This window comes from Phocoena phocoena, chromosome 3, assembly GCF_963924675.1.
Source record: "Phocoena phocoena chromosome 3, mPhoPho1.1, whole genome shotgun sequence".
In the NCBI taxonomy this organism is placed as follows: Eukaryota; Metazoa; Chordata; class Mammalia; order Artiodactyla; family Phocoenidae; genus Phocoena; species Phocoena phocoena.
Window position 1 is genome coordinate 44,349,363 of NC_089221.1, and position 22,314 is coordinate 44,371,676.

Sequence of the window (22,314 nt, forward strand, 5' to 3'; positions counted from 1 at the left end):
TACATTGTAGATGATTAAACTATATGGTAAAAATTTTAAAAGCACTGGAAATATATACAAAAACTACTTTTTTGTTTTTAAAGACAAGTATATTACTATAGGTAAGAAGTCAACTAGTTCCTTTTAGTTCCTTTTAAGTTTGGAGACCTTAAAGTTACTCTTTGAATGCCATTTGTTACACATCCTGGAACTGAATTGCTCCCATTTAGCAAATCAGGTAAATCTGGAGGATGTCAATTTACCAAACACAACACCTGACAGCACAGCCTCTAGAGTTTGCCAACTATCCTATATAGTAGAGTGAAATAGAAACTTTGACAGATATTTTTTTCTTTTTATTCCTTTTTTGGAATACAACAAATCAGTCCTAAGGCTACTTGAATTTGCCTGAATTTTCACTAGATCTGACTAGTTCAATTTAGACTTTTAGGTTAGGATTTACCCTCACTTTCAGGCAAAGAACAGGAAAGCTGACTTTCCAGACTGAGGAAGCGGCATCAACATTTATTTTTTAATAAACACCTGCTGATTTGAAGATGGTTGAGTTATTCTAGTATACCCCTCCTGCAACTAAGCGTGGTCTAATTAATCCTCTCCTAAATGTGCGCGCGTGTGTGTGAAAATACACGAGCGAATGGAGAAAGGAAAAGGGAATAAGGAGCCCTCCTACAGCTCTACGCACCTCTGTTTCAGCGAGCTGGGGTCAATAAAGCAGAGGCACGGAGACACGGCGACAGGAGGCCAGGAGGTACCGGGACCGCCGAGCGCGGCACTGAGTGTTGAGACCGCGAAGGGGAGGGACGGCGGCGCGGCATCTGCTCCTCCTCGGGTCGGGGCGGGCCCGAGAAAACCCGCCTCCCCAGTGCCTTCCTCTTCACAGCACCACAGGACAGCCATGCCGGGCCGCCTGCTGCGCGGCCTCTGGCAGCGATGGCGTCGTTACAAGTACCGCTTCGTACCCTGGATCGCGCTGAACCTAAGCCACAACCCGAGGTGAGAGGGCTGGGCGGCTCGACCAGGGCCGTTTTCCTCTAACCCAGCGACGCCATCTAGACCGCTGGGACTTGGGTTAGAGGGCCGAGGTGGGCGGAGCTTCCGGAGGGCAAAGCCTCAAGCAGGCGGAGCCTAAGACGACCCAGGGACCTGAGTGGGCGGGGCCCGAGGTGCACAGCGCCCGAGGTGGGCGAGGCGGAGGCTGATGGAGTCCGAGTTGGGCTGGGGGCCTGAAGAGGGCGCGGGGCTTTTAGGTGGGCAGGGCCTAAGGCCTATTTCCCGTCGTCCCTGGCGCGGCGAGGTACGCTAGGACCCGATCGCCCGCGGGCTGTGGCTGGAGTTCTCACGTTTGCTTCTGCAGGGGCTGGGGTGCCTGGGTTTGGGGGAAAAATAGGAACTTTTGAAAAAGAAAAGAACTTGTACAACATGAGGGTGCGTGGACTTCTCTCCGCCAAGGCAGTTAGGAGCTTGAAGTTCCTTAGAAAAGCCAAACCGTGGTTTATTTTCACAGCTCCGTAGTTGGTATGGAGAAAACAGCGCAGCTCGGCTGTGAGGATAACAGCTTGGAGTAGCTGATGTATAAAAACGAGCAAAAAACCAATAAAAGCATGTCGGAATAATGGATTTAGAATACGGATTCAGCGCTTGAAGAAGGGGATCTAGCTGAGTGGGTGGCCGTAGTATCATTGTTATTGCCGGCTTTAGTAAGTGGCCTGCTTGTGGTCTGGAAGAAGTCAACGTAATGCTCACTTAAATAGGCAAACGAGCTCCATTGAAGGCTGGTTAATAACCAAAGAGCTTTCCCAGAGTTTCATACTACGGAAACGTGAATTCAGCTGCATCATTACTAGAATTGTGAGGCGGAAATTGGTTCAAGTAAAACAAGAAGTAAAAATAATAATTAAAAACTATTTACGGAAATAAAAAGTGATCATTAAAGAAGTAATTACTGTGGTGGTGTGATGAATTGGGAGATTGGGATTGACATATATACACTAGTATGTATAAAATAGATAATAACCTGCTGTATAAAAAAAATACATAAAATTAAATTAAAAATAAAAAAGTAATTACTCCTGGGAGAGAATGTGACAAAATATATAATGTTAACTTAAATTTGTCTTTGAAACTACACGCGTGTGAAAAGAGCCATTGCAATATGAGGATTCTCATTATGTAATAACATTCACATAATGGCTTTGGGTGTAGTGGGAAACTAGCCCTGTTTCCGCTTCTGGCTCTCCCATTTACCCGCTTTCGGACCATGGGCAAGTTCCCTAACATCTTCAAGCTTGAGTTTCCTTGTCTGCAAAAATGGGGTAATGAATGTAAGGACCCAACAGAATTTGGTATGTAATGGGCCTTTCATAAGCATTAGCTGTTATTGACTTGTGTAGGTATTGTTGGGAGTCAGGTAACTAGAACTAAAAACTCTTTTCTGAACTTCTTAGTTTTATGCCCTTCAAACACATGAGAATAATCTTCATACAGGCCAGTAACCCAGAAGACATCAAGACAGTCTGGCTTTTATCAGTTGAGGGTAGTGAATAGAAACTTTTCCCATTTTCAGGACCCTCCGATATGTTCCAGAGGAATCCAAAGACAAAGTTATCTCAGATGAAGAGGTCCTAGGAACATTACTGAAAGTTTTCCAGGCTCTATTCGTAAATGATTTCAATAAACAATCAGATATCTTGACTGTGTTTCCAGAACCTGTTAAATCAAAATATCAAGACCTACTGTCAGTTCAGCATCCAGGGGTGAAACAGCTTGAATACAGACATCAACAGCAAAATACCTTTACACCAGAAGAAATTCTTTATAAGACATTGGGTTTCAGTGTCACCCGAGCACCTAGCACATTGATTTCGGCTGGAAAAGGTGTCTTCGTTAACAAAGGATTGGTACCAAAAGGCGCGGTTGTATCTATGTATCCTGGTAATGACATAATTAGTACTTGGCCAAGAGTTTCTTATAAAAAAATATAAGTTCAACAAAATGCTTATCCCAGTAATCCTTGGAGTAAAGGGTTGTATTGGAAACTCTGATTTCCACGGATTTTTTTTTCCACAGATTTTTAAACCCTGATTTGGAAATTAACTGTTTGTAAATTATCTCATGTATTAGAAAGTATCCTGGAGTATTTGTTGGGATAAATGCATTTTTCTTTTAAGGAAATTTTTCTAATCAATGTTTAAATTTAGGAGATTATAGTATGGCCTACTTTGATAAGACTGATTACTTAGAAATCACTAGAAAATAAGTCAGTTTGGCTTAGCTAACTAATAATTAAAGGTAAAAAATGATATGGGTTAAAACATGAAAGATAAAATTTAAACCTATAAATCACTGAATAAAGATCTTCCTGCCATTTCTAAACTTGAAAAGTAAAGAAGCTTCTTTTCAAAAGATCATTGACTAGCATGCTAAGTAGAATGTTACTTGTTAAACATATTATTTGGTGTAGTGGAAAGTAAGCGTGAATGTTTGTCAGATAGACCTATGTTTTTAAAAAGTCATTCTACTATTTTTTAATTCTGTGTCCCTAAGCAAGTGAGTCTCAGTTTCCTCCTACACAACTATCCTAACTCCATAAAGACTAAATAGGACAAGCCAGCAACAAACAAATTAATAGTAAAATAAATAGATTAACATGCCTGGAACATAGGAAGCACCCTGTAAGTATTAATTTTCTCCTTTCCTTCATTGCCAATGAAAGGAAAAACAACCTGAATGTCAGACTTATCTATTCCCGTATATATCTACATTATTTAATTATTAATAAAAATACTTTTCTTAAAAGGCTCTTTAATAGATGACAAATCACACTCTACTTTAAAAAATAAAAATAAAAACAAAAACACAGCTTTGTAAAACTGAACCTAAAATGTGGTGTTCACATTTTTTTAACCAAAATAGTCATATTTTATTTGGCTGTGTGGACAAGTTGGTTCTGTGCTCCTTCTGCTATTGGCCACTCTTTAATGAGGGAAGGTAGCCAAAGAGAATCTGATGGTCTAGACTGGAGGTGAAACTTTAGAAAAAGGCAGAGAAATTAAAACAAATTCTTCCATGTTATGTTTATGTTCCAGAGAAAGGTCCTTATCATGATGTTTATGATTTTTATAGGTTGCTATAATAATGTCTTTGTCTTGTATACTAGGTACAGTATATCAAAAGTATGAGCCAATCTTTTTCCAGTCCATTGGAAATCCGTTTATTTTTAGATGCCTGGATGGGGTACTCATTGATGGAAATGACAAAGGAATATCAAAAGTCGTGTATAGGTAAGTTGGTGCCATGTTCAAATTTAATTATAGGAGGTAGAACCACACCACAATGACTCTGACCACTAGCGTTTGTACTTTAAAGAAAAATCACTTAGGCAGCTGCCCTATTGATTAGACAAAAGTTTTTTAAGAAAAATTTCACTGTTCAATTCTAGGGTTAACTTTCAATTTTAAGATACAGAGGAACAATGTCTTAGCTAATGCTTTCACCTGTTTCAGATCTTGCAACGGGAGGGATCAACTTGGCCCTTTAAAAATGAGTGATAGTACATGGCTAACGTCAGAAATTCATAATCCACTGGCTGTAGGACAGTACGTCAACAATTGTTCAAATGGTAAGTTGGCACCTTGGGGCTGTGAGATATAAATACAGCAGTCGTAATGCTCCTCCTTTGCCATGTGACTGAGTGCCAGAGGCAGTTGAGTTAACATTTCAGCTATTCTAAGCCCTTGAGTGAACTCTAACTTTATAATAGCTGATATCAAAGAGAGAATTCAGGGAGATAATGATATACATTAACTGGAATTCTTTAACTTACTATTTTTATTCTGATTTTTCAGTAAATATAGGCAATTGATAACTGCCCTTTTGATCATTATTATTTTAATATTTTTTAATACTTAACTTAGAGATTATTTTGTCAGTGCCTCAACATAGCCTTATAGATTACTCACTAGACACTAGACTGGTATCCTCTTTCTGTTGCTAAGTTTGTGAGTTACCTACCTTCTCTAGGACTTAACTTTCCTACAAGTTTGATCATCTGGCTACATTTAACATAGACTTTGGTGTTCGGGAGACATGAATTTGAAGCCTGATTCTTCTACTTAACCTTTACCCTTTCTGAACCTGTTTCCTGATCTTCAAAAAGTAAATAAAACATCCAAACATATGTATATAGATATATAATCTAGCAGTGCCTGGAACATAATAGTGATTATTAATTTGAACATTTTCTGAAAATTTAGAAAACCATACATCAAGTGCCATAATTCAGTACATAATTCATGACCTTATAAAATGTCTCTGTTTCTAAAAAATTCTGTACTTGTTCCTAGACAGAGCAGCTAATGTCTGTTATCAGGAATTTGATGTGCCTGCAGTTTTCCCTATAGAACTGAAGCAGTATCTTCCAAACATTGCGTACAGCTATGACAAACAAAGGTTAGTCTTCTGGAAGAGCTTTTCCTATCTTCTGTCTTATGCTGTACCTAAAAAAATATATATTTTCTATGAAAAAACTATATAGAGATTGGGGTAAGTTTTTTAGTGAAAAATTATAACAGATTTTTATGTGCATCACACTTTAGTGTGTTAATGTAGGTTATCTGAAATTTAAAATTTTCCATTAACTTAGCTTATTCTGCTTATTATTACCCACTTTTATTCTGTGTAGTATAAGTTATCAACCTTAAAGTTTGTTTCAGGTGACTCTGTTGTTTTTCCTACCTACAAAATCTTCAAATAAATTTTACTTTATTTTAAGGATCCTGTTCTCCATTTTACATGGAAGCACCCAGTTGAAGAAAGGGACCAAATTAGACTATTACTTCTTTTGCCTACTTCACTATTAGGTTCAGAAACTTAGTCAAAAAAAGGGAAATATTCAGAAGATATGAATTTTTAAATCTGCTTTTGTTTTTACCATAATTTATTTATTTTTTATACAATTGTTAAAGGTTACTTTCCATGTACAGTTATTACAAAATATTGGCTATATTCCCCATGTTGTACAGTACACCCTTGTGGCCTTACACCCAGCATTTTGTACCTCTCATTCCCCTGCCCTTATGTTGACCCTAGTAACCACTAGTTTGTTCTCTATATCTCTAAGTCTGCTTCTTTTTTGTTATATTCACTGGTTTGTTGTATTTTTTAGATTCCACATATAAGTGATAAGAATATATGTATTTTTTTAAATAATGTTATTTTGGGCAGCATTGCATCTTCATTGTTGCACATGGGCTTTCTCTAGTTGCAGCGAGCGGGGGCTACTCTTCGTTGCAGTGCGCGGGCTTCTCATTGCGGTGGCTTCTCGTTACAGAGCACGGGCTCTAGGCGTGCGGGCTTCAGTAGTTGCAGCACATGGGCTCAGTGGTTGTGGCATGCGGGCCCTAGAGCACACAGGCTTCAGTAGTGTTGGCACGCAGGGTCAGCAGTTGTAGCTCGCGGGCTCTAGAGCACAGGCTCAGTAGTTGTGGTTCATGGGCTTAGTTGCTCCGTAGCATGCGGGATCTTCCTGGACCAGGGGTTGAACCCGTGTCCCCTGCATTGGCAGGAAGATTCTTAATCACTGCGCCACCAGGGAAGTCCCTGTATTTTTATTGTAACATTTCTTCTCTGATTGATCATTAAATGGAAAGTCTACCGAGAATACTCAAGTAACAATTTTTAAATATAAGTAATTCTGTAGAGCTAAGAGTTCTTTATTAACAATGCTATAGGAAGATATTGTCTTTATATCATTTCACTGAGCTGCCAATTGCTAGCAAACTTTATTTTGTACAGGTCCTATTAAATTGTCTTTTGAAGATGAATGATATTTAAAACTTGGACTATTCCCTGTACTTAAACCTTGGTAACTTTCATGTCTTTGTGTGTGTATTTAACAATGAGGTTTTCTTAGCCTTATACTCTGGAGCATAATATTATTACTATTCAACAAGTACAAGAAAAGTTAAATGAGTAGGAACATTGAAGGTGTGCATTATGTCTTGTGTCCATAAAAAGTATTTTTTCAATTCCCATAAATTATAAAGTAATGTTTCCAGCTTTGCAGAATACAAAGATACAAATTAATTTTTTTAAGTGTTGATTATAATAAATTATAATAAATGTCATTTTAAAATGCTTTTTGTGATACCAGTTTTGAGGGCTTGAACATAGAAACAACATTTTCAAAAGAAGTAGTCAGTTGTATAAACAATTGACTTGTGGTCTTTTTAAATAATACAAAATAAACATACTCTAAAATGCCTTCATCAGTGATAAGAACTATTTCCTCATGGAAATCAAATACATAAAGTAAGATGATAGTAAGGAATCTGAATAAAATTCTCTAAAATCCATATTGGTTGTATTAAAACATGAGCTTGTATCTGTTAATACTTCTAATTTTGTCTATGTTTCTTTTTGTTTTCAGTCCACTTCGATGTGTCATTCTTGTCGCACTCAGGGACATCAAACAAGGAGAAGAGCTTTTTTCAAACTACTATACAATTGTCAGCTAACTGTATGAAATTAGGTTTTCTATTCAGCTATTGAGTTAATTCTAAATGTTTTTGTTGTTTCTCTGAGTTCCACCTGCAGAGCAAATATTTTGAAACCTAACTGAAGTGGGAACTTTTTAGTTTTTATTGATATTTGTGTTTCAGTTCCATCATGAAAGCTATTTGCTTCATTACAATTTCAAATTTGTAATGCAATTCCAGTGTTAATTGGTTTTCACCTAAGTACACAGTAGTTTACTAAATTAAAACCCACTGTCTGAACTTACAGTTTCAACTTTTCTTTTGTATATTTTGATTATCTCTGTGGTGGTTTATCAAATTTTAGCCACGTCATCAGCAATTCTTGTACTATTGATGTGTACTAACTTCCATAAAGACTTAATTTTTCCAGAATATTCTAAAACCAAAAATATTTGTTGTGTTGTCATGAGTTAATTGGGGTGTGTTTGTGTGTGTGTGATTTAAAGATTGTTTTAGGGACTTCCCTTGTGGCACAGTGGTTAAGAATCTGCCTGCCAGTGCAGGGGACATGGGTTCGAGCCCTGGTCTGGGAAGATCCCACATGCCATGGAACAACTAAGCCCGTGAGCCACAACTACTGAGCCTGTGCTCTAGAGCCCGCGTGCCACAACTACTGAGCCCACGTGCCACAACTACTGAAGCCCGTGCACCTAGAGCCCATGCTCCACAACAAGAGAAGCCACCACAATGAGAAGCCCGTGCACTGCAATGAAGAGTAGCCCCGGCTCGCTGCAACTAGAGAAAGCCCATATGCAGCAACAAAGACCCAACACAGCCAAAAATAAATAAATTTATTTTTAAAAAAAATTTAACAGAAACATAAAAAAGATTGTTTTAGCTGGTTAAGGGGAAAATGGGGGGTCATCATACTATTTACTGTATGTGAACATTTACACACACACACACACACACACACACACACACACACAGTTTAAGAGTGTAAGATTGTTTTGGCATGGAATTATAGTTAAAAGACGGTGGTGGGAGGAACACCTATCCCCTATTCCACACTTCTCATATTTGGACAGCTTCCATAAGTAATTCTCCTGCCTCTTTCTCCACCCACTGGCGAAAGAGTGATTTTCCGAGATTATCTTTAGGGAAGAACTAGGCACCCATGGCCCAAACCCCTCTAGTTCCTTTTCTGTGGACTCTCCCAGCTGAGTCTGTTCTGGGCTGCTCTCTGCCCTGTGCAGGGAGTAGCCTGTAGTCAGCCCAGCCAGTGAAGGAGTGAGTTTAGTTCAGAGGTAGAGTATTAGTGAGCTGACCTGGCCTCAGCTCTGAAGCCACATTCTCCAGTTTTATTAGTAAGAGTTACTTTGATCTGCATCAACCTGACTCCTGCATCCAACCCTCAGTTCCAAACTTGGATAGGGAGGAGGGTGTTATTTTTTGGGCCCCTCAAATCCTAACATGGCACCTATACAACCAGATTCTGACCATCTCCACTGCTACACCAACAGCTTTTCTCAGTTTACTGCAATTTCAGTGGCCACCTAACTGCCTTCCCTGTTTCCATTCCTGCGCCTTTTACAGAATAGAACACCAAGAGGGATTCTTTCAAACACAAATCAGATCCTAACCCGCCTCTGCTCAGAACTCTTTGATTACTCCTGCTTTGGAGTAAATGCCGGTCTTTCATTACCTCTGATCGCAGGTCCTGCTCACTCCACCCAGCCACACCTGCCTCCTTGCCACTCCTAGAGCCTGCCGGGCACACTCCCACCTCAGGGCTTTTGCACTAGTTCTCTCTGCCTCCAAAAACCTCCCCCCAGATAGCCATACAGCTCATCCCCTGTCACCTTGCCTAACCAACCTATGGAAATTTACAATCCCCAACCGCCAACCCCTAAAATCCCCATCCATTTCTTCTCTGTAGTATTTATCATGTATGTCCATGTAAATCCACGGAAGCATCTCTTTTTCTCAGGCTCATTTGTTTTTTATTTGTGCCGCCAAGATTCTGAGATGCCAGGAGACTCATATCGTTAAAAAAGCCAAGCCACTTGATCAAGAAGATCCTATTGGGCTTCCCTGGTGGAGCAGTGGTTGAGAGTCCACCTGCCGATGCAGGGGACACGAGTTCGTGCCCCGGTACGGGAAGATCCCACATGCCACGGAGCGGCTGGGCTTGTGAGCCATGGCCACTGAGCCTGCGCGTCCGGAGCCTGTGCCCCGCAACGGGAGAGGCCACAACAGTGAGAGGCCCGCGTACAGCAAAAAAATAAATAAATAATAAGATCCTATTACTCAGAACTTTATGTAAAATACAGAAACTTAACTCCTGTGGCCATATTAGGTATTTAGGAGTGAAGTATTGCAATGTAAAAGACTTTTTAAAAATAAGTCAGAGGACTTCCCTGGTGGCATAGTGGTTGGGAGTCTCCCTGCCGATGCAGGGGATATGGGTTCAAGCCCTGGTCCGGGGTGATCCCACATGCCGCGGAGCGGCTGGGCCCGTGCGCCACAGCTGCTGAGCCTGCGCTCTAGAGCCCGTGCTCCGCAGCTGAGGCCGCCGCAGTGAGAAGCCCACGTACTGCAACAAGGACCCAACGCAGCCAAAAATAAATAAAAATAAAATAAATTTATAAATAAATAAGTCAGAAAAAAATGCATATTATATAGAAAGAGAACAAATATGGTAAAAAGTTAATTGTTTAATCTGGATTGTTCTTCATACTGTTATTTTAACTTTTGTCTCAAAAGTTTTATTATTTTAAGTAGGGAGAAACGTCACCATCAGCTTAAGAGTCATCAAACATTTAGTGAATGCCTACTATGTGAAGGGTCCTGGAAGATTCAAAGAATAAAACATAGTTCCTGCTGATAAAATGCTTACAATGGTACTATAAAGCGTACCCAGTACCATGACTTGGTCTGGACTGGAGAGGTGAAGATATTTTAAAAAAATAAAACACTGATTTTTTTTTAAAGAACCACTTTTTCCTTACTAGAATATTTTTTTAAGGTTTATAAATGACATATCATTTCTGACATGCTTATGAAATGCTTTTATTAATTCTACACCAGGAAACAACTTTGTGGCAGTATTGGCTTTTTGTGTAAAAACAATCTCATCAAAATCGAGGTACACTATAGAGCATGTGTCTCTCTAAAGTGAATATGCCAGCTATAGTATATTAAACCTTGAAAAATGTGAGCATTTCTGGTCTAGGACTATGACTTCACTGCCCTGTGCACTGTTTTGTCAGAGAACCCAGATAGCCACAGAGAAGAGAATAAAGATCAGAGATCACTTACCTGGGTGGGAAACTGTAAACAGTGCTATATCCCAGGGACTAATTTAAGTTAAAAATGAAAGTGTGGGGCTTCCCTGGTGGCGCAGTGGTTGAGAGTCCGCCTGCCGATGCAGGGGACACGGGTTCGTGCCCCGGTCCGGGAAGATCCCACGTGCCGCGGAGCGGCTGGGCCCGTGAGCCATGGCCACTGAGCCTGCGCGTCCGGAGTCTGTGCTCTGCAACGGGAGAGGCCACAACAGTGAGAGGCCCGCGTACCGCAAAAAAAAAAAAAAAAAAAAAAAAAAAAGAGAGTGTGTATAATGAAATACCCAATTTACAGATGACATGAAATCTTTAAGTCAGAGAAGCAGCTGGCTCAAAAAGTATACCATTGATGGAAATTATGGCCAAAATGGGTAAGGTCTACAAGTGACTAGATTATTCTGCTCCCACAAGGCTCTCCTCCCTCCCCTAAAAGACTAAAGCGCTATGCTCTTATATGGCGTTTGGCTGACCTCTTGGCTGTATTCAAAACACTGGTCCTTGTACCTCCTTTGAAGGCACTTCTGTGTATGTGTCCACCAGATAGCCCTGCACATTAAGGAAGAAATGTGGTTTTAGATAAGCAACTGAAGCAGAGACGTCAAGGTTTTTATCCTCCTCTTGTCCTTGTACAAAATCTGGACATTATGTGCAATCTGATCACTGCATATTAAGAATGGAACTACAGAGAAAAAGCTCTGGTCAGAGCAAGTGAAATATGGGGACAGACTTGTGAAATTAGGCTAAGGTGAGATATTTAGCTTGAAAAGATGAAGACTTAGGGCAGATATTTCTAGAGTCTACTAAACTATGAATATTATGATAAGGAAGACTAGTTTACTATAAATATATTGTCAAATAATAACATCTGATCAAATTTCAGATTTCATGTCTTCCTAAATGACAACAGTTACTGAGAAACTTGTTTGAAACATAACAGACATTCAATAAATACTTCCTGAATGAAACTAAAAGTATGTACAATCCCCACTTTGGGATAACGAGAATTTTATTATAGATGGAAATTTATTTTAGAGGAGTTAAAGAAAACTTATTTTATCTACCAATTTTATTACTTACCTATCAAATATCTTATTTACTACATCTAAAACCAACTTAACAGTGGTTAAATATCTACCCATGTGTTATAGCTTAAGAATTATTAAATAAAAATCTATTTGTGGCAAATACTCACACGAACCAAGAAAAAAAAAGATTTCCAGATTTTTATTTCTGGAACTGTACACCAGGTATTAAAGTACAACAAATACAAAATAATGCTCAAAAAAATCAGTGTTTATGTACAAATATTAAAATCAATGCAACAATAGCAACTTCCTCTTGAACATCTGATACTAAAACTTGTTCTGATTGTCACTAATCATCTCATACTCACAGCGTACTTATTTCAAACTGGGACAATTGGAATCACTGGTCATCTAAGAGGAGTTTTAATATCTACCATATTTAACAATAAAACTAATAGTTTCCTCCTTTTAGTGAAAAAATTAAGAACTTTTTAAAAAACATAGTAATGTCAATATTTTTATAAATTATTTCGATTTCCAGTTGTAGACAATGTGCTTTGAAACTCTGGGCAAACAATCTCCTTGGTGGTCAGGTTTATTTGTTGGTTTACATTCAAAGTTGAAGTATTCACTAGAGACTTTGGTTAAATTAAACAGTATCACTATGCTCTATTCGATCTGACGTTCTCAAATATTATGACCCTCAATTGTAAAAATTAAAAAGGAAACAATTGCACAATTCTTTGACCTAATTGTACACACTTTAGTATTGTTTAAACAGTATTCTACATCCTTCAAGTAAATTCAGCAGTTGACCATGACAAGAGGAAAACTAAACACTGAAAAAGCTAGCATGAAAAAGTGGAGTACAACTAACAAAAGTAAAGTATTGCTATAATCACAGCACCAGTTTCACTTCTAAATGAATCCGCTGTCCTCTTCAAACCCCCTGTACATAAAAGACACATCAGCCAACACTGCAACTGCTCACCATGGATTTTTGGTTTGTTCATACAAAAATAATATGGCAAAGGAAAAAGAAAAAAGAATTTATCACAGTTTGTTATAAGAATTGTGCTTAACACTTGATAATAAAGGCATTATTGTTTCTTCTTATGACTGCAAACCAGTTATTTTCATGCTCTCAAACGCAATTCTTCTAATAAACAGTAACAAATTCTCTGTTAAGATGCTTAAACGGAAAGGAAAAAACCCAGTAAATCCAGATTTAAAAGGAAATTCAATAAATAGCTATTTTACATGAATAAAGTCATAGTGGTACAATTTATGAATGTCACATCAAGCATGCACAAAAATGGTATTATACATGGAGGAAGCAGTCAGAAAATATTGAATTAGATCTAAAAAGAGATGAAGACTTTACATATATATACAAAAATCTTGCAAATTATTGCCTCATTTTAACAAGGAATTAAAAGTAAACGTTACCAGCCAGTTAGCGCTCTCTAAGAGGCTAAAATCAGATTGGCGTTTAAAAATCCATTAAACTAGCTGGAAATTATTTTTCTCTCATATCATTTCTGGATTTTGGTCAAAAATCTTTATTTAAATAACTAAAGTGTCCATTCAACTTGCTGATAATCAAAACTTCAGATAAGAAACACTGTTTCCATCTTGTATCAAGATCCCAGCAATGCATAGATAAACTGAATATATTACTGCATCAGCTACTGAGAATGGGCATGTTCATTTAAGTGCAACTGGTATTAGCATTCAGTCATCTTTGTGTAAATTATTTTATACAGACCAGCCACTGTAAACCCAGAGTAAAAATTAAAGTTATAACAATGGAAGAGTATGGCCAGTATCTTACTAAATTATAGGTGTATTCATTTTTAACAAAAGAAATTAGGTTCAAAGTTTAGCACAACACCACAGCAATAAGAAGCTGACAACTTGGAAAAAAATATCTGAAAGCAACACAGAACCCAGGCTACCCATTATTTACTGTGTGCATACAGGAATGCTAGACTTTAGATGTATAAATTAGAGACTGACTTTAAGTTATTAATTTAACTACTTTTCGTCCACTGTGCTAAACTAACTTTTATAGTAAATGTGCTAATGCGTAAACACTTCAAAGCAATCTTCATTAAAATGCTGCAAAGAAAAGAATACACATCATCCAAAACTAAGGATGTCATTGCAGTTCACAGTTTGTATAATAAATACCCTCCCTTTCCATCACTACTAAGGTAACTACACTCTATCTATTCATCAGCACAACCTTGAAGCGACTTATACTTACAAATATCAGCAATGTAGCCAAACATTTAAGTTTCTGCAAAGCAAGACAACTAGTAGAAACTGAAAAATTTAATTGACAGTGCAAAAAAAAAAAAAAGTAAAATTCTGTGTTTTAACTGAACTATAAAAGCAAAGCTTATCACATCCTAATACTGCATTACATATTGTATGAATTCACCTTATAACTTAAAGATGCATGTCTATACAGCAAAAATGGCCTAAGTTTAAGACAATGGCTTCTCATTCACAATGTTTGGAATAAAAATAAAACTGAGTTTGAGATGCAACTGAACGTCAATCACTTTTTAAAACTTAAAGTGGTAACGTACCATTCTATTTCAGATAGGAACTCACATTTTTCTTGCCAGTAACTGTTCAAGCTAAACAGAAAAGTTTAAATATACTTCAAGGTTCTACTGCATTTTATGTCTAAAATCTAGAAATCCCTCCTAAATATTAACACTTTGAACTGCACCACTATAAAAAAACTTAAGAGGTGTCCCAAAATGTAAACCAATGAGTGGCAACATCCTAGGCTTTGTAGACTGTGCCCTGCAAGTCAACTGCCTCAGGATAAACTAAATTATCAATGACTGGTATGATTTTTATGATTACAATCTTGATAATGGTGGACAAAACCCCATCTAAATACCACACCTTCAAATGCCAAACTTTTAGCCAATAACTGAAGTTACACAGAAATCTTCCGGCAGTAAAATGACCAATTCTGTGTAAGGTAGCCCTGGTCTAGAATTCTGAAACAGGATCCAAGCAAGCGTCTTCATAATTTGCACGCAGTTCCTCGTGCTGGCTTCCATAAAGATGGACTTGCTGTTTTGTAAACTGAAGTGCTCTAGTTGAACAACATGAGAGAAGTTTCCATTTTTAAAAAAATCCTTGCATGTTTGTGCAGTTTAAAGAAACCTACCCCTGCTTTTATTTAATTAAGAAAATAAAACCAAAAAATGCTACATTGAGCAGGGATCAGGATCGGTACCTGTAAACATTGTTATTCCACTGCATCCATTACGGCAAAAGGAATTTACATGAATAGAAGCCACTCCCTTCAGTTCAGAACATCTGTGCTGGTTTTGAGCTGGTGGCCTCTGTCTACAGGTTTTAAAATTGGGAGTGAGGGCAGTGGGGAACAGAAAATAGAAAAAGAAGGGAGTGGGGAAGAGGTACTGGGGATGAGGAAGAGATAAGCAGAGCTTAAAGCTGCACCACAGAGTTCAATCTTAGTCCCCAACTCTGCTGATCATAGTTCATTTCCACATTTATGGATTGAAAATGAAAATACTCTTGATAAATCAAGATATAGTTCTATACATACTGACATCACTGATGTCATAGTGAAAAAAGTTCAAACTTCCAGTGAAAGACTAAGCAAACCTGATACTTTCCTGGTACTGGTACTGCACACCCACTGTTTCTGGGCCCCTCACTCACGTCACTCAGAATGAAGGGCGGCATGCTGATGCAGAGCGTGGGCACTGATGAAACCATTGGTCTCGCTGGCAGACAGACTGCCAAAGTCAGCCACAGACACGGCCATTTTGGCACTGGTGATATGATGTGTGTGATTTTCAAAGTCCACACCCAAATTATTTGCAGAAACCTCATTCATAAAGGATTCAGGAACAGCAATGCCCATTTTCAATCTCTTTGCTGGTCTTTCTGACTCTTCACTGCACATGTTCATGGGGTTTAGCTCTGAGTGATAAAATCCAGTCTCAAATAAGTTAAAACAATCACTTTCCCCATTGCTGGGCAGGGTGAGTAACTCCTCTGTTCCAACAGGCACATGATTGACTTGTCCACGGGGCGTGCTGCCCAGTGGAGGAAAGCTATCATCCAAACAACTCACATCCGCTGGATCGCAGACGGTCGCTACACCGCTGGTCAAAGCTAAAAAAGAGACGGAAAATGGTTTAAGTAAGCGGTCTGACGTCATGCCACAAAGAGGATATAAGTTTGCCCCAAGCTATGGTAAAAAATGCAAAAAGACGCTCACGTTACCTGTCAAGTCACTAGCAGTGAAAGAGCTGAGAATGTTCAGCTGTTGATCAGGAACAGGCTCAGGTCGGTTAGACGTTAAGGCTGAAGAATTTACTGTCCCACCCAGAGCTTCTGTTTCATCTACCAAACGATCCATATAGTCCCTAAAAAACACACCCCAGTAATTTTATGACTGCATATCACAGTTAAAAACAAAAATCCCAGAAGTCAATCCCACAGTACTTACGTAACTCCAGGGTGATGGTTATATCGTTTCTTTCCAAATCTTGTCTGTTGAGCAAAGTAATCATAACGTTCAGATTTCTTCCACATATAGTAGAATGCTACACATTCAGCAACTGTTCTAGTTCTCACCTAACAAAAAAAGTTGCATTTTAAAAAATCAACATATTCTACGCATTTTTTAATAACTATTTTTTTTTACAACCCATAGGTCTTATTTTCTATCTTCCCAATTATGAAATTCTGAACTTTTTATTAGTGAACTGCCATTACATTTACACTATTTAATAATGAGGCTGACTTCAAAAGCCCAAGGCTTTTTCTTTAAATCAGAATGTAATAATAATAATAAATGCGTATCCAGAAATTATCTTTTTTTACACCTTTACCGAAAATCTTAAAACACTGACATCCTTTACTTTTCTTCACTGAACTTTCACTGTGATTCTGACTGTAGCAGGGGTCCTTCTTAACCCTGAGGGATCCATGAATGAGCTTCGTTGGGATCTATTAATTCCCCAAATTTCATGCAGGTCTACTTTTCTGGGGAGAAGGGTGCAGCTTCATCAGATTATCAAAGGGTTCCAGGGCCCAAAAGAGATTAAGAACCATTTGCAAAGGGATCAGTACTCTACCGCATCTGGAATTTAAGATGATTGCCAGATAAAGGCAGAATTTTTTCCTTTAACATGCACTTGGCTCTTAGTGCCAACAGAGTTTGGTAAGAACAACAACAACAATAAAATTTGAGCCTCGTTCAACTTGGCTCCACATGCAGACTAGGGTTCTTCTAACTATATATAGGTAAAGGTATGAGTTCAGATGTACAGACAAAATTCTGTATCTTTATCCAATAAACACTTTCTCCCTGCTTAATCAGTACCCAATAAGGACGTTTCAGAATCTCCATCCTGATTAGTGAGCATGTTGTGATATAAGATCATAATATAGTAACAAGCTTTTTAAACCAAGAAATAAGGTATACCTTTCAATAAATACATTAGCCGTAAGTCTTCAAAAAGAATATAGGCTTCTTGGGAACAGAGACCTTTCCTGTCTTATTCACTGATGTATCTCTAGAGCTTAAAATAATATCTGTTAAATGATAAAGCTTATTTGTGAAATAAATGAATATATTTAATAAATTATTGCTAAACTGAGATTTTATTTTGACTTAAAAGGGCAACTGCTTCATCTTTCAATAAATTAAACACTTAATCTCATCTGTGAGAAAACAATAGGTTTTCATACATACAAAAAAGCACTGAAGTATTCAACATCATACTGGAAGATCTAGCTAAATGCAATAAGAAATAAAAGGTATACAGATTGAGAAGAAAGAAATAAAACTGTCTGCTCATAGATGACATGATTGTCTATATAGAAAATCCTAAAGAAGCAACAAAAAACCCTCCTGGAACTAATAAATGATTATAGCAAGGTTGCAGGACACAAGGTTAATATGCAAAAGTCAATTGCTTTCCTATATACCAGCAATGAGCAATTGATATTTGAAATTAAAAACACAATACCATCTACATTAGCGCCCCCAAAATGAAATACTTAGGTATATACCTAATAAAATACATGTAAGATCTATATGAGAAAATCTACAAAATTCTGATTAAAGAAATCAAAGAAGATTTAAATAAATTGAGAGATATTCCATGTTCACAGATAGGAAGACTGATTATTGTTAAGGTGTCAGTTCTTCTCAACTTGATTTATAGATTCAGTGAAATCCCAATTAAAATTCCAGCAAGTTATTTTGTAAATACTGACAAATTAATTCTAACGTTTATATGCAAAGGCAAAAGACCCAGAATAGCCAACACAATATTGAAGGAGAAGAACAAAGTCGGAGGATAGATACTACCCAACTTCAAGACTTACTATTAAGCTATTGTAATCAAGATAGTGTGGTACTGGTGAAAAAATAAACAAATACGTTAATGGAACACAACAGAGAGCCCAGAAACAGACTCACACAAATATAGTCAACTAATCTTTGACAAAGGAGCAAAGGCAATTCAATGAAGGAAGGATCATCTTTTCAACAAACAGCACTAGAACAAGTGGACATCTATATCCACCTTTCACAAAAACTCAGAATGGATTATAAGACCTAAAAGTACACTACAAAACTATAAAAGCTCCTAGAAGATAACACAGGAAAAAAACCTAGATGACATTGGGGATAGTGATGACTTTTTAGGAACAACAATACTAACACAATCTATGAAAGAAAAATTGATAAGTTGGACTAATTAAAATTTAAAACGTCTACTCTGCAGAAGACACTGTTAAGAGAATGAAAAGACAGGCCAAAGACTGGGAGAAAATATTCAAAACTCACACATATTTTTTTGGACTGTTATCCAAAATATATAAAGAACTCTTGCAATTCAACAATAAGAAAACAAACCACCCAATTAAAAAATGTGCTAAAGACCCTAACAGACACCTCACCAAAGAAGATATATAGATGGCGAATAAGCATATGAAAAAATGACCCACATATGTCATCAAGGAAATGCAAATTAAAACAAGATACCACTACACATTTTAGAATAGCCAAAATCCAAAACAATGACACCACCAGATACTGGCAAGGATGTGAACAACAGGAACTCTCTCATTCATTGCTGGTAGGAATGCAAAATGGCACAGACACTTTGGAAGACAGTCTGGCGGTTTCTTACAAAACTATCCATACTTGCTTAAAGAAAAAGAAAATGAAAAAAAACATTGGAAAGCAATTATACTCCAATAAAGATGCTTAAAAAAACCAAAAAAATAACAACAAAAAAATATCCATACTCTTACCATATCATCCAACAATCACACTTACTGGTATTTACCCAAAGGAGTTGAAAACTTATGTCCAAAAAAACCCCTGCACACTGATGTTTACAGCTGCTTTACTCGTGACTGCCAAAACTTGAAAGCAACCAAGATGTCCTCCAAATGGTGAATGGATAAACAAATTGGTACATCCATACAATGGAATATTATTCAGTGATAAAAAGAAATGAGCCACACTAAGACTCCATGCTCCCAATGCAGGGGGCCCAGGTTCGGTCCCTGGTCAGGGAACTAAATCCTACCTGCTGCAACTAGAAGTTCACATGCTGCAACTAAAGATATTGTGTGCCGCAACTAAGACCAATATAGCCAAATAAATAAAAAATTTTTTAAAAAAAAAAAAAGAGAGAAATGAGCCACAAAAAAACATGGAGGAACCTTAAATGCATATTACTAAGTCAAGAAGCCAATCTCCAAAGGCTACATACTGTATGATTCCAATTATATGACAAGGGATTTTTTGATCAGTGAAACTATTCTGTATGATACTACAATAGTGGATAGGTGTCGTTGTAACAACAGAGTGAACCTACTGTAAACTGTGAACACTAGGGGATAAAAACATGGCAAAGTAGATTTACCAGTTGTAACAAATGCACCACTCTGGTCGGGGGGCTGGTGGGGGGAAGCCCTGTGTGGGTGGGAGCAGGAAGTACATGGGAACTCTCCATACTTTCTCCTCAATTCTGCTGTGAACCTAAAACTGCTCTAAAAATAAAGTCTATTATTTAAAAGTGTGTGTATATTCTAACAGTTTGGGATAATTAAATCTCATTAAAATATGCTTTGCTTATTCTTTCTTTTTGTCCTAAGGAACATACGATTCTAAAATATTTAGGTGGATAGGTCAATATTCTATGCCTACTGCTTTTTAAAAATTTTAAGTTTATTTATTATATTTATTTGTTTTTGGCTGCGTTGGGTCTTCGTTGCTGCATGAAGGCTTTCTCTAGTTGCAGTGAGTGGGGGCTACTCTTCCTTGCGGTGCAGAGACTTCTCATTGCGGTGGCTTCTCTTGTTGTGGAGCATGGGCTCTAGGTGCGCAGGCTTCAGCAGTTGTGGCACGCGGGCTCCAGAGCGCAGGCTCAGTAGTTGTGGCACACAGGCTTAGTTGCTCCGCGGCATGTGGGACCTTCCCGGACCAGGGCTCGAACCCGTGTCCCCTGCGTTGGCAGGCGGATTCTTAACCACTGCACCACCAGGGAAGCCCCACCTATTGCTTTTTAAACTAGATTTTATATTTCAGAGCAGTTTTGGGTTTACAGAAAAATTGATCAGAAAGTAACAGAAATGTTAATAGGAGGGGAGCATTAACAAGTTATAGCTTTTATTCCCTACCCAAGAGGCTCATAAATTAGTTGCTTATATTCATTGTAATTACTAAGCAATTTCTCTATACTAATTTGCCTAACTTACCTTATTCTTCTGTATAAGATGAAAATCTTTTCCAAAAAGCATGAGTGCATGTTCAAAGCTCCGGCATTCTTCTTCTGTCCATGCAGTCATTCCTTCTAAAGAAATTTTAAAACAAAATAAATTGGCCTCAAAACTCTTATATATATAAATGACTGATTTACTTTCAGTATGTTTTCCTAATAAAAAGGCTATAAACTTCTACACACACACACACACACACACACAGAGAGAGACAAGTTCTTTATGTGGAGATTTTAGTTAGTAATCTTAACTAAAAAAATCTAGAATACCAAAATATAAACAACTGGGTTTTTTTCCTCTGCATGATGAGACAAGAATTTTATATTTTCTTCTATAATTCAAGCACATTGTTTTTCTGATTTTTTTAAGCAATGAGCATTTTTTTTAATTAGGGGGAAAAAAAGGTTATTTTCTTTATAGAAAAAAAAGCCTTCCTTTGGTCTTATGTCAAAACCATAAGCTCTTTAATTAGAGACCATAAATAATGAACACATATTTATTTAGAGTCAGTTTGCAAAGTGCTATACTGTAGGAATATAAAGGGAATAAAAAACAGCCCATGCTCTCAAAAGACTAAATCTCATTCAACTTCCTGGCAGATGTCAATGTTGATGAATCAAATCTACTTGGGGCAGAGGAGACTTGAAGTGCCTCACAATGGGAACCAGGTCCCCAAAGCCATTAAGAGTAGCCCACCACAAAGGTAAAAACTTTGTTCAGAGTTTTGAGAGCTTAAAGTAATTTTTTCAAAGAAGCAGCTTTTACACGGAAACATTTCAATAGACTATCTCACCTACAAGTTTAAATGCATTGTTTCCAGCTTCTATATTTTTCCAAGTCATTTATATAATATTAGTAAGCATTATTTCACTCTATATATACTTAGTGAAAGCTATGGTGCATGCAATTGATTTATATAATGACAAAAATACTGAAATTAAACTTAACCATTTTCCTTGACACACACAAACCAAAACCTAAGCACTGCAAAAATGTTATTACATGATTACTAAACATACACTTCTTGCAATAAATTGAATGGAATATATTATACATGTTTCTTTTTTTTAATCTTTAATCTCCTGTTCATTTCCTGTCTGGTTTAAGAAAAAACAACTTTTTTCCCCCAATGAAATCATAAAATCATTCTTATTAATTACTTTGGATATATTGTCATCTCTGGGGTCTGCTTTGTTCTGGAGGTGACAGGGGGGTAACTAATTTGTATTTGAACAATCTCTGGTACGTCTAAAAATAGAGGGCAAGAAAAGGAAAAAATTATTTGCTATGAAGATGAAAATAGATCTTATACAAAAGTGTTATAGGATTGCTCCGTCCTTTATACTTTGCTTATTCTGATCCCCAAATGACCATCCCCTATCATTTCCCTCTCTTGATCCCAAGTGTTTCTTACCTTGAGAGGCCTTTCCGTTGCAGCAGTACCTTTCAATTGCTTCCTTTATATTATGGTTACACTTGAGAAGTTCATATAATGCCTTAGGGCAAGGGAAAAAAAACTATTCAATAAAACTTACCAAAAGTTCATACTTAAAAAAAACCCAAAAACAAACAAACAAACAAAAACAGGTGTATTGTAAGAGTCCTGACAAATACTAGCTGAAGTCCTCTCTAATTTCAGGACATTTGAAGCGTATGTTT

The 22,314-nt window shown here is 37.4% G+C and overlaps 2 protein-coding genes across 5 annotated transcripts in view; one reads left to right on the top strand and one right to left on the bottom strand.

The window, feature by feature from the left end:
• Positions 1–895: 895 nt before the first annotated feature.
• SETD9 (SET domain containing 9) lies at positions 896–7,514 on the top strand. Its single transcript, XM_065875136.1, has 6 exons — positions 896–993; positions 2,564–2,931; positions 4,157–4,280; positions 4,503–4,618; positions 5,343–5,448; positions 7,427–7,514. Exons 1-6 carry the CDS (start codon positions 896–898, stop codon positions 7,512–7,514), a joined length of 900 nt encoding a protein of 299 aa, XP_065731208.1.
• A 4,511-nt stretch (positions 7,515–12,025) lies between these two features.
• MIER3 (MIER family member 3) overlaps positions 12,026–22,314 on the bottom strand; it is a 30,186-nt gene continuing 19,897 nt past the window's right edge. For 2 of the 4 annotated variants that reach the window (XM_065873978.1, XM_065873976.1), the window contains exons 8-12: positions 22,070–22,151; positions 20,635–20,729; positions 16,358–16,485; positions 16,132–16,274; positions 15,563–16,020 (exon numbers count right to left, since the gene is read on the bottom strand). In XM_065873978.1, coding sequence (XP_065730050.1) covers positions 15,563–16,020; positions 16,132–16,274; positions 16,358–16,485; positions 20,635–20,729; positions 22,070–22,151 — 906 coding nt within the window. Of the gene's footprint in view, positions 16,021–16,131; positions 16,275–16,357; positions 16,486–20,634; positions 20,730–22,069; positions 22,152–22,314 lie in introns of all 4 variants that reach the window. The other 2 variants (XM_065873975.1, XM_065873979.1) reach the window with 2 other exon arrangements.

What these genes read in the sequence shown, in the direction of transcription:
- SETD9 (XM_065875136.1), top strand. Translation starts at nt 896, where the DNA reads ATGCCGGGCCGCCTGCTGCGCGGCCTCTGGCAGCGATGGCGTCGTTAC. An exon ending in AACCTAAGCCACAACCCGAG is followed by an intron (nt 994 to 2,563) that starts GTGAGAGGGCTG and finishes TCCCATTTTCAG; the next exon opens with GACCCTCCGATATGTTCCAG. An exon ending in CGTCAACAATTGTTCAAATG is followed by an intron (nt 4,619 to 5,342) that starts GTAAGTTGGCAC and finishes ACTTGTTCCTAG; the next exon opens with ACAGAGCAGCTAATGTCTGT.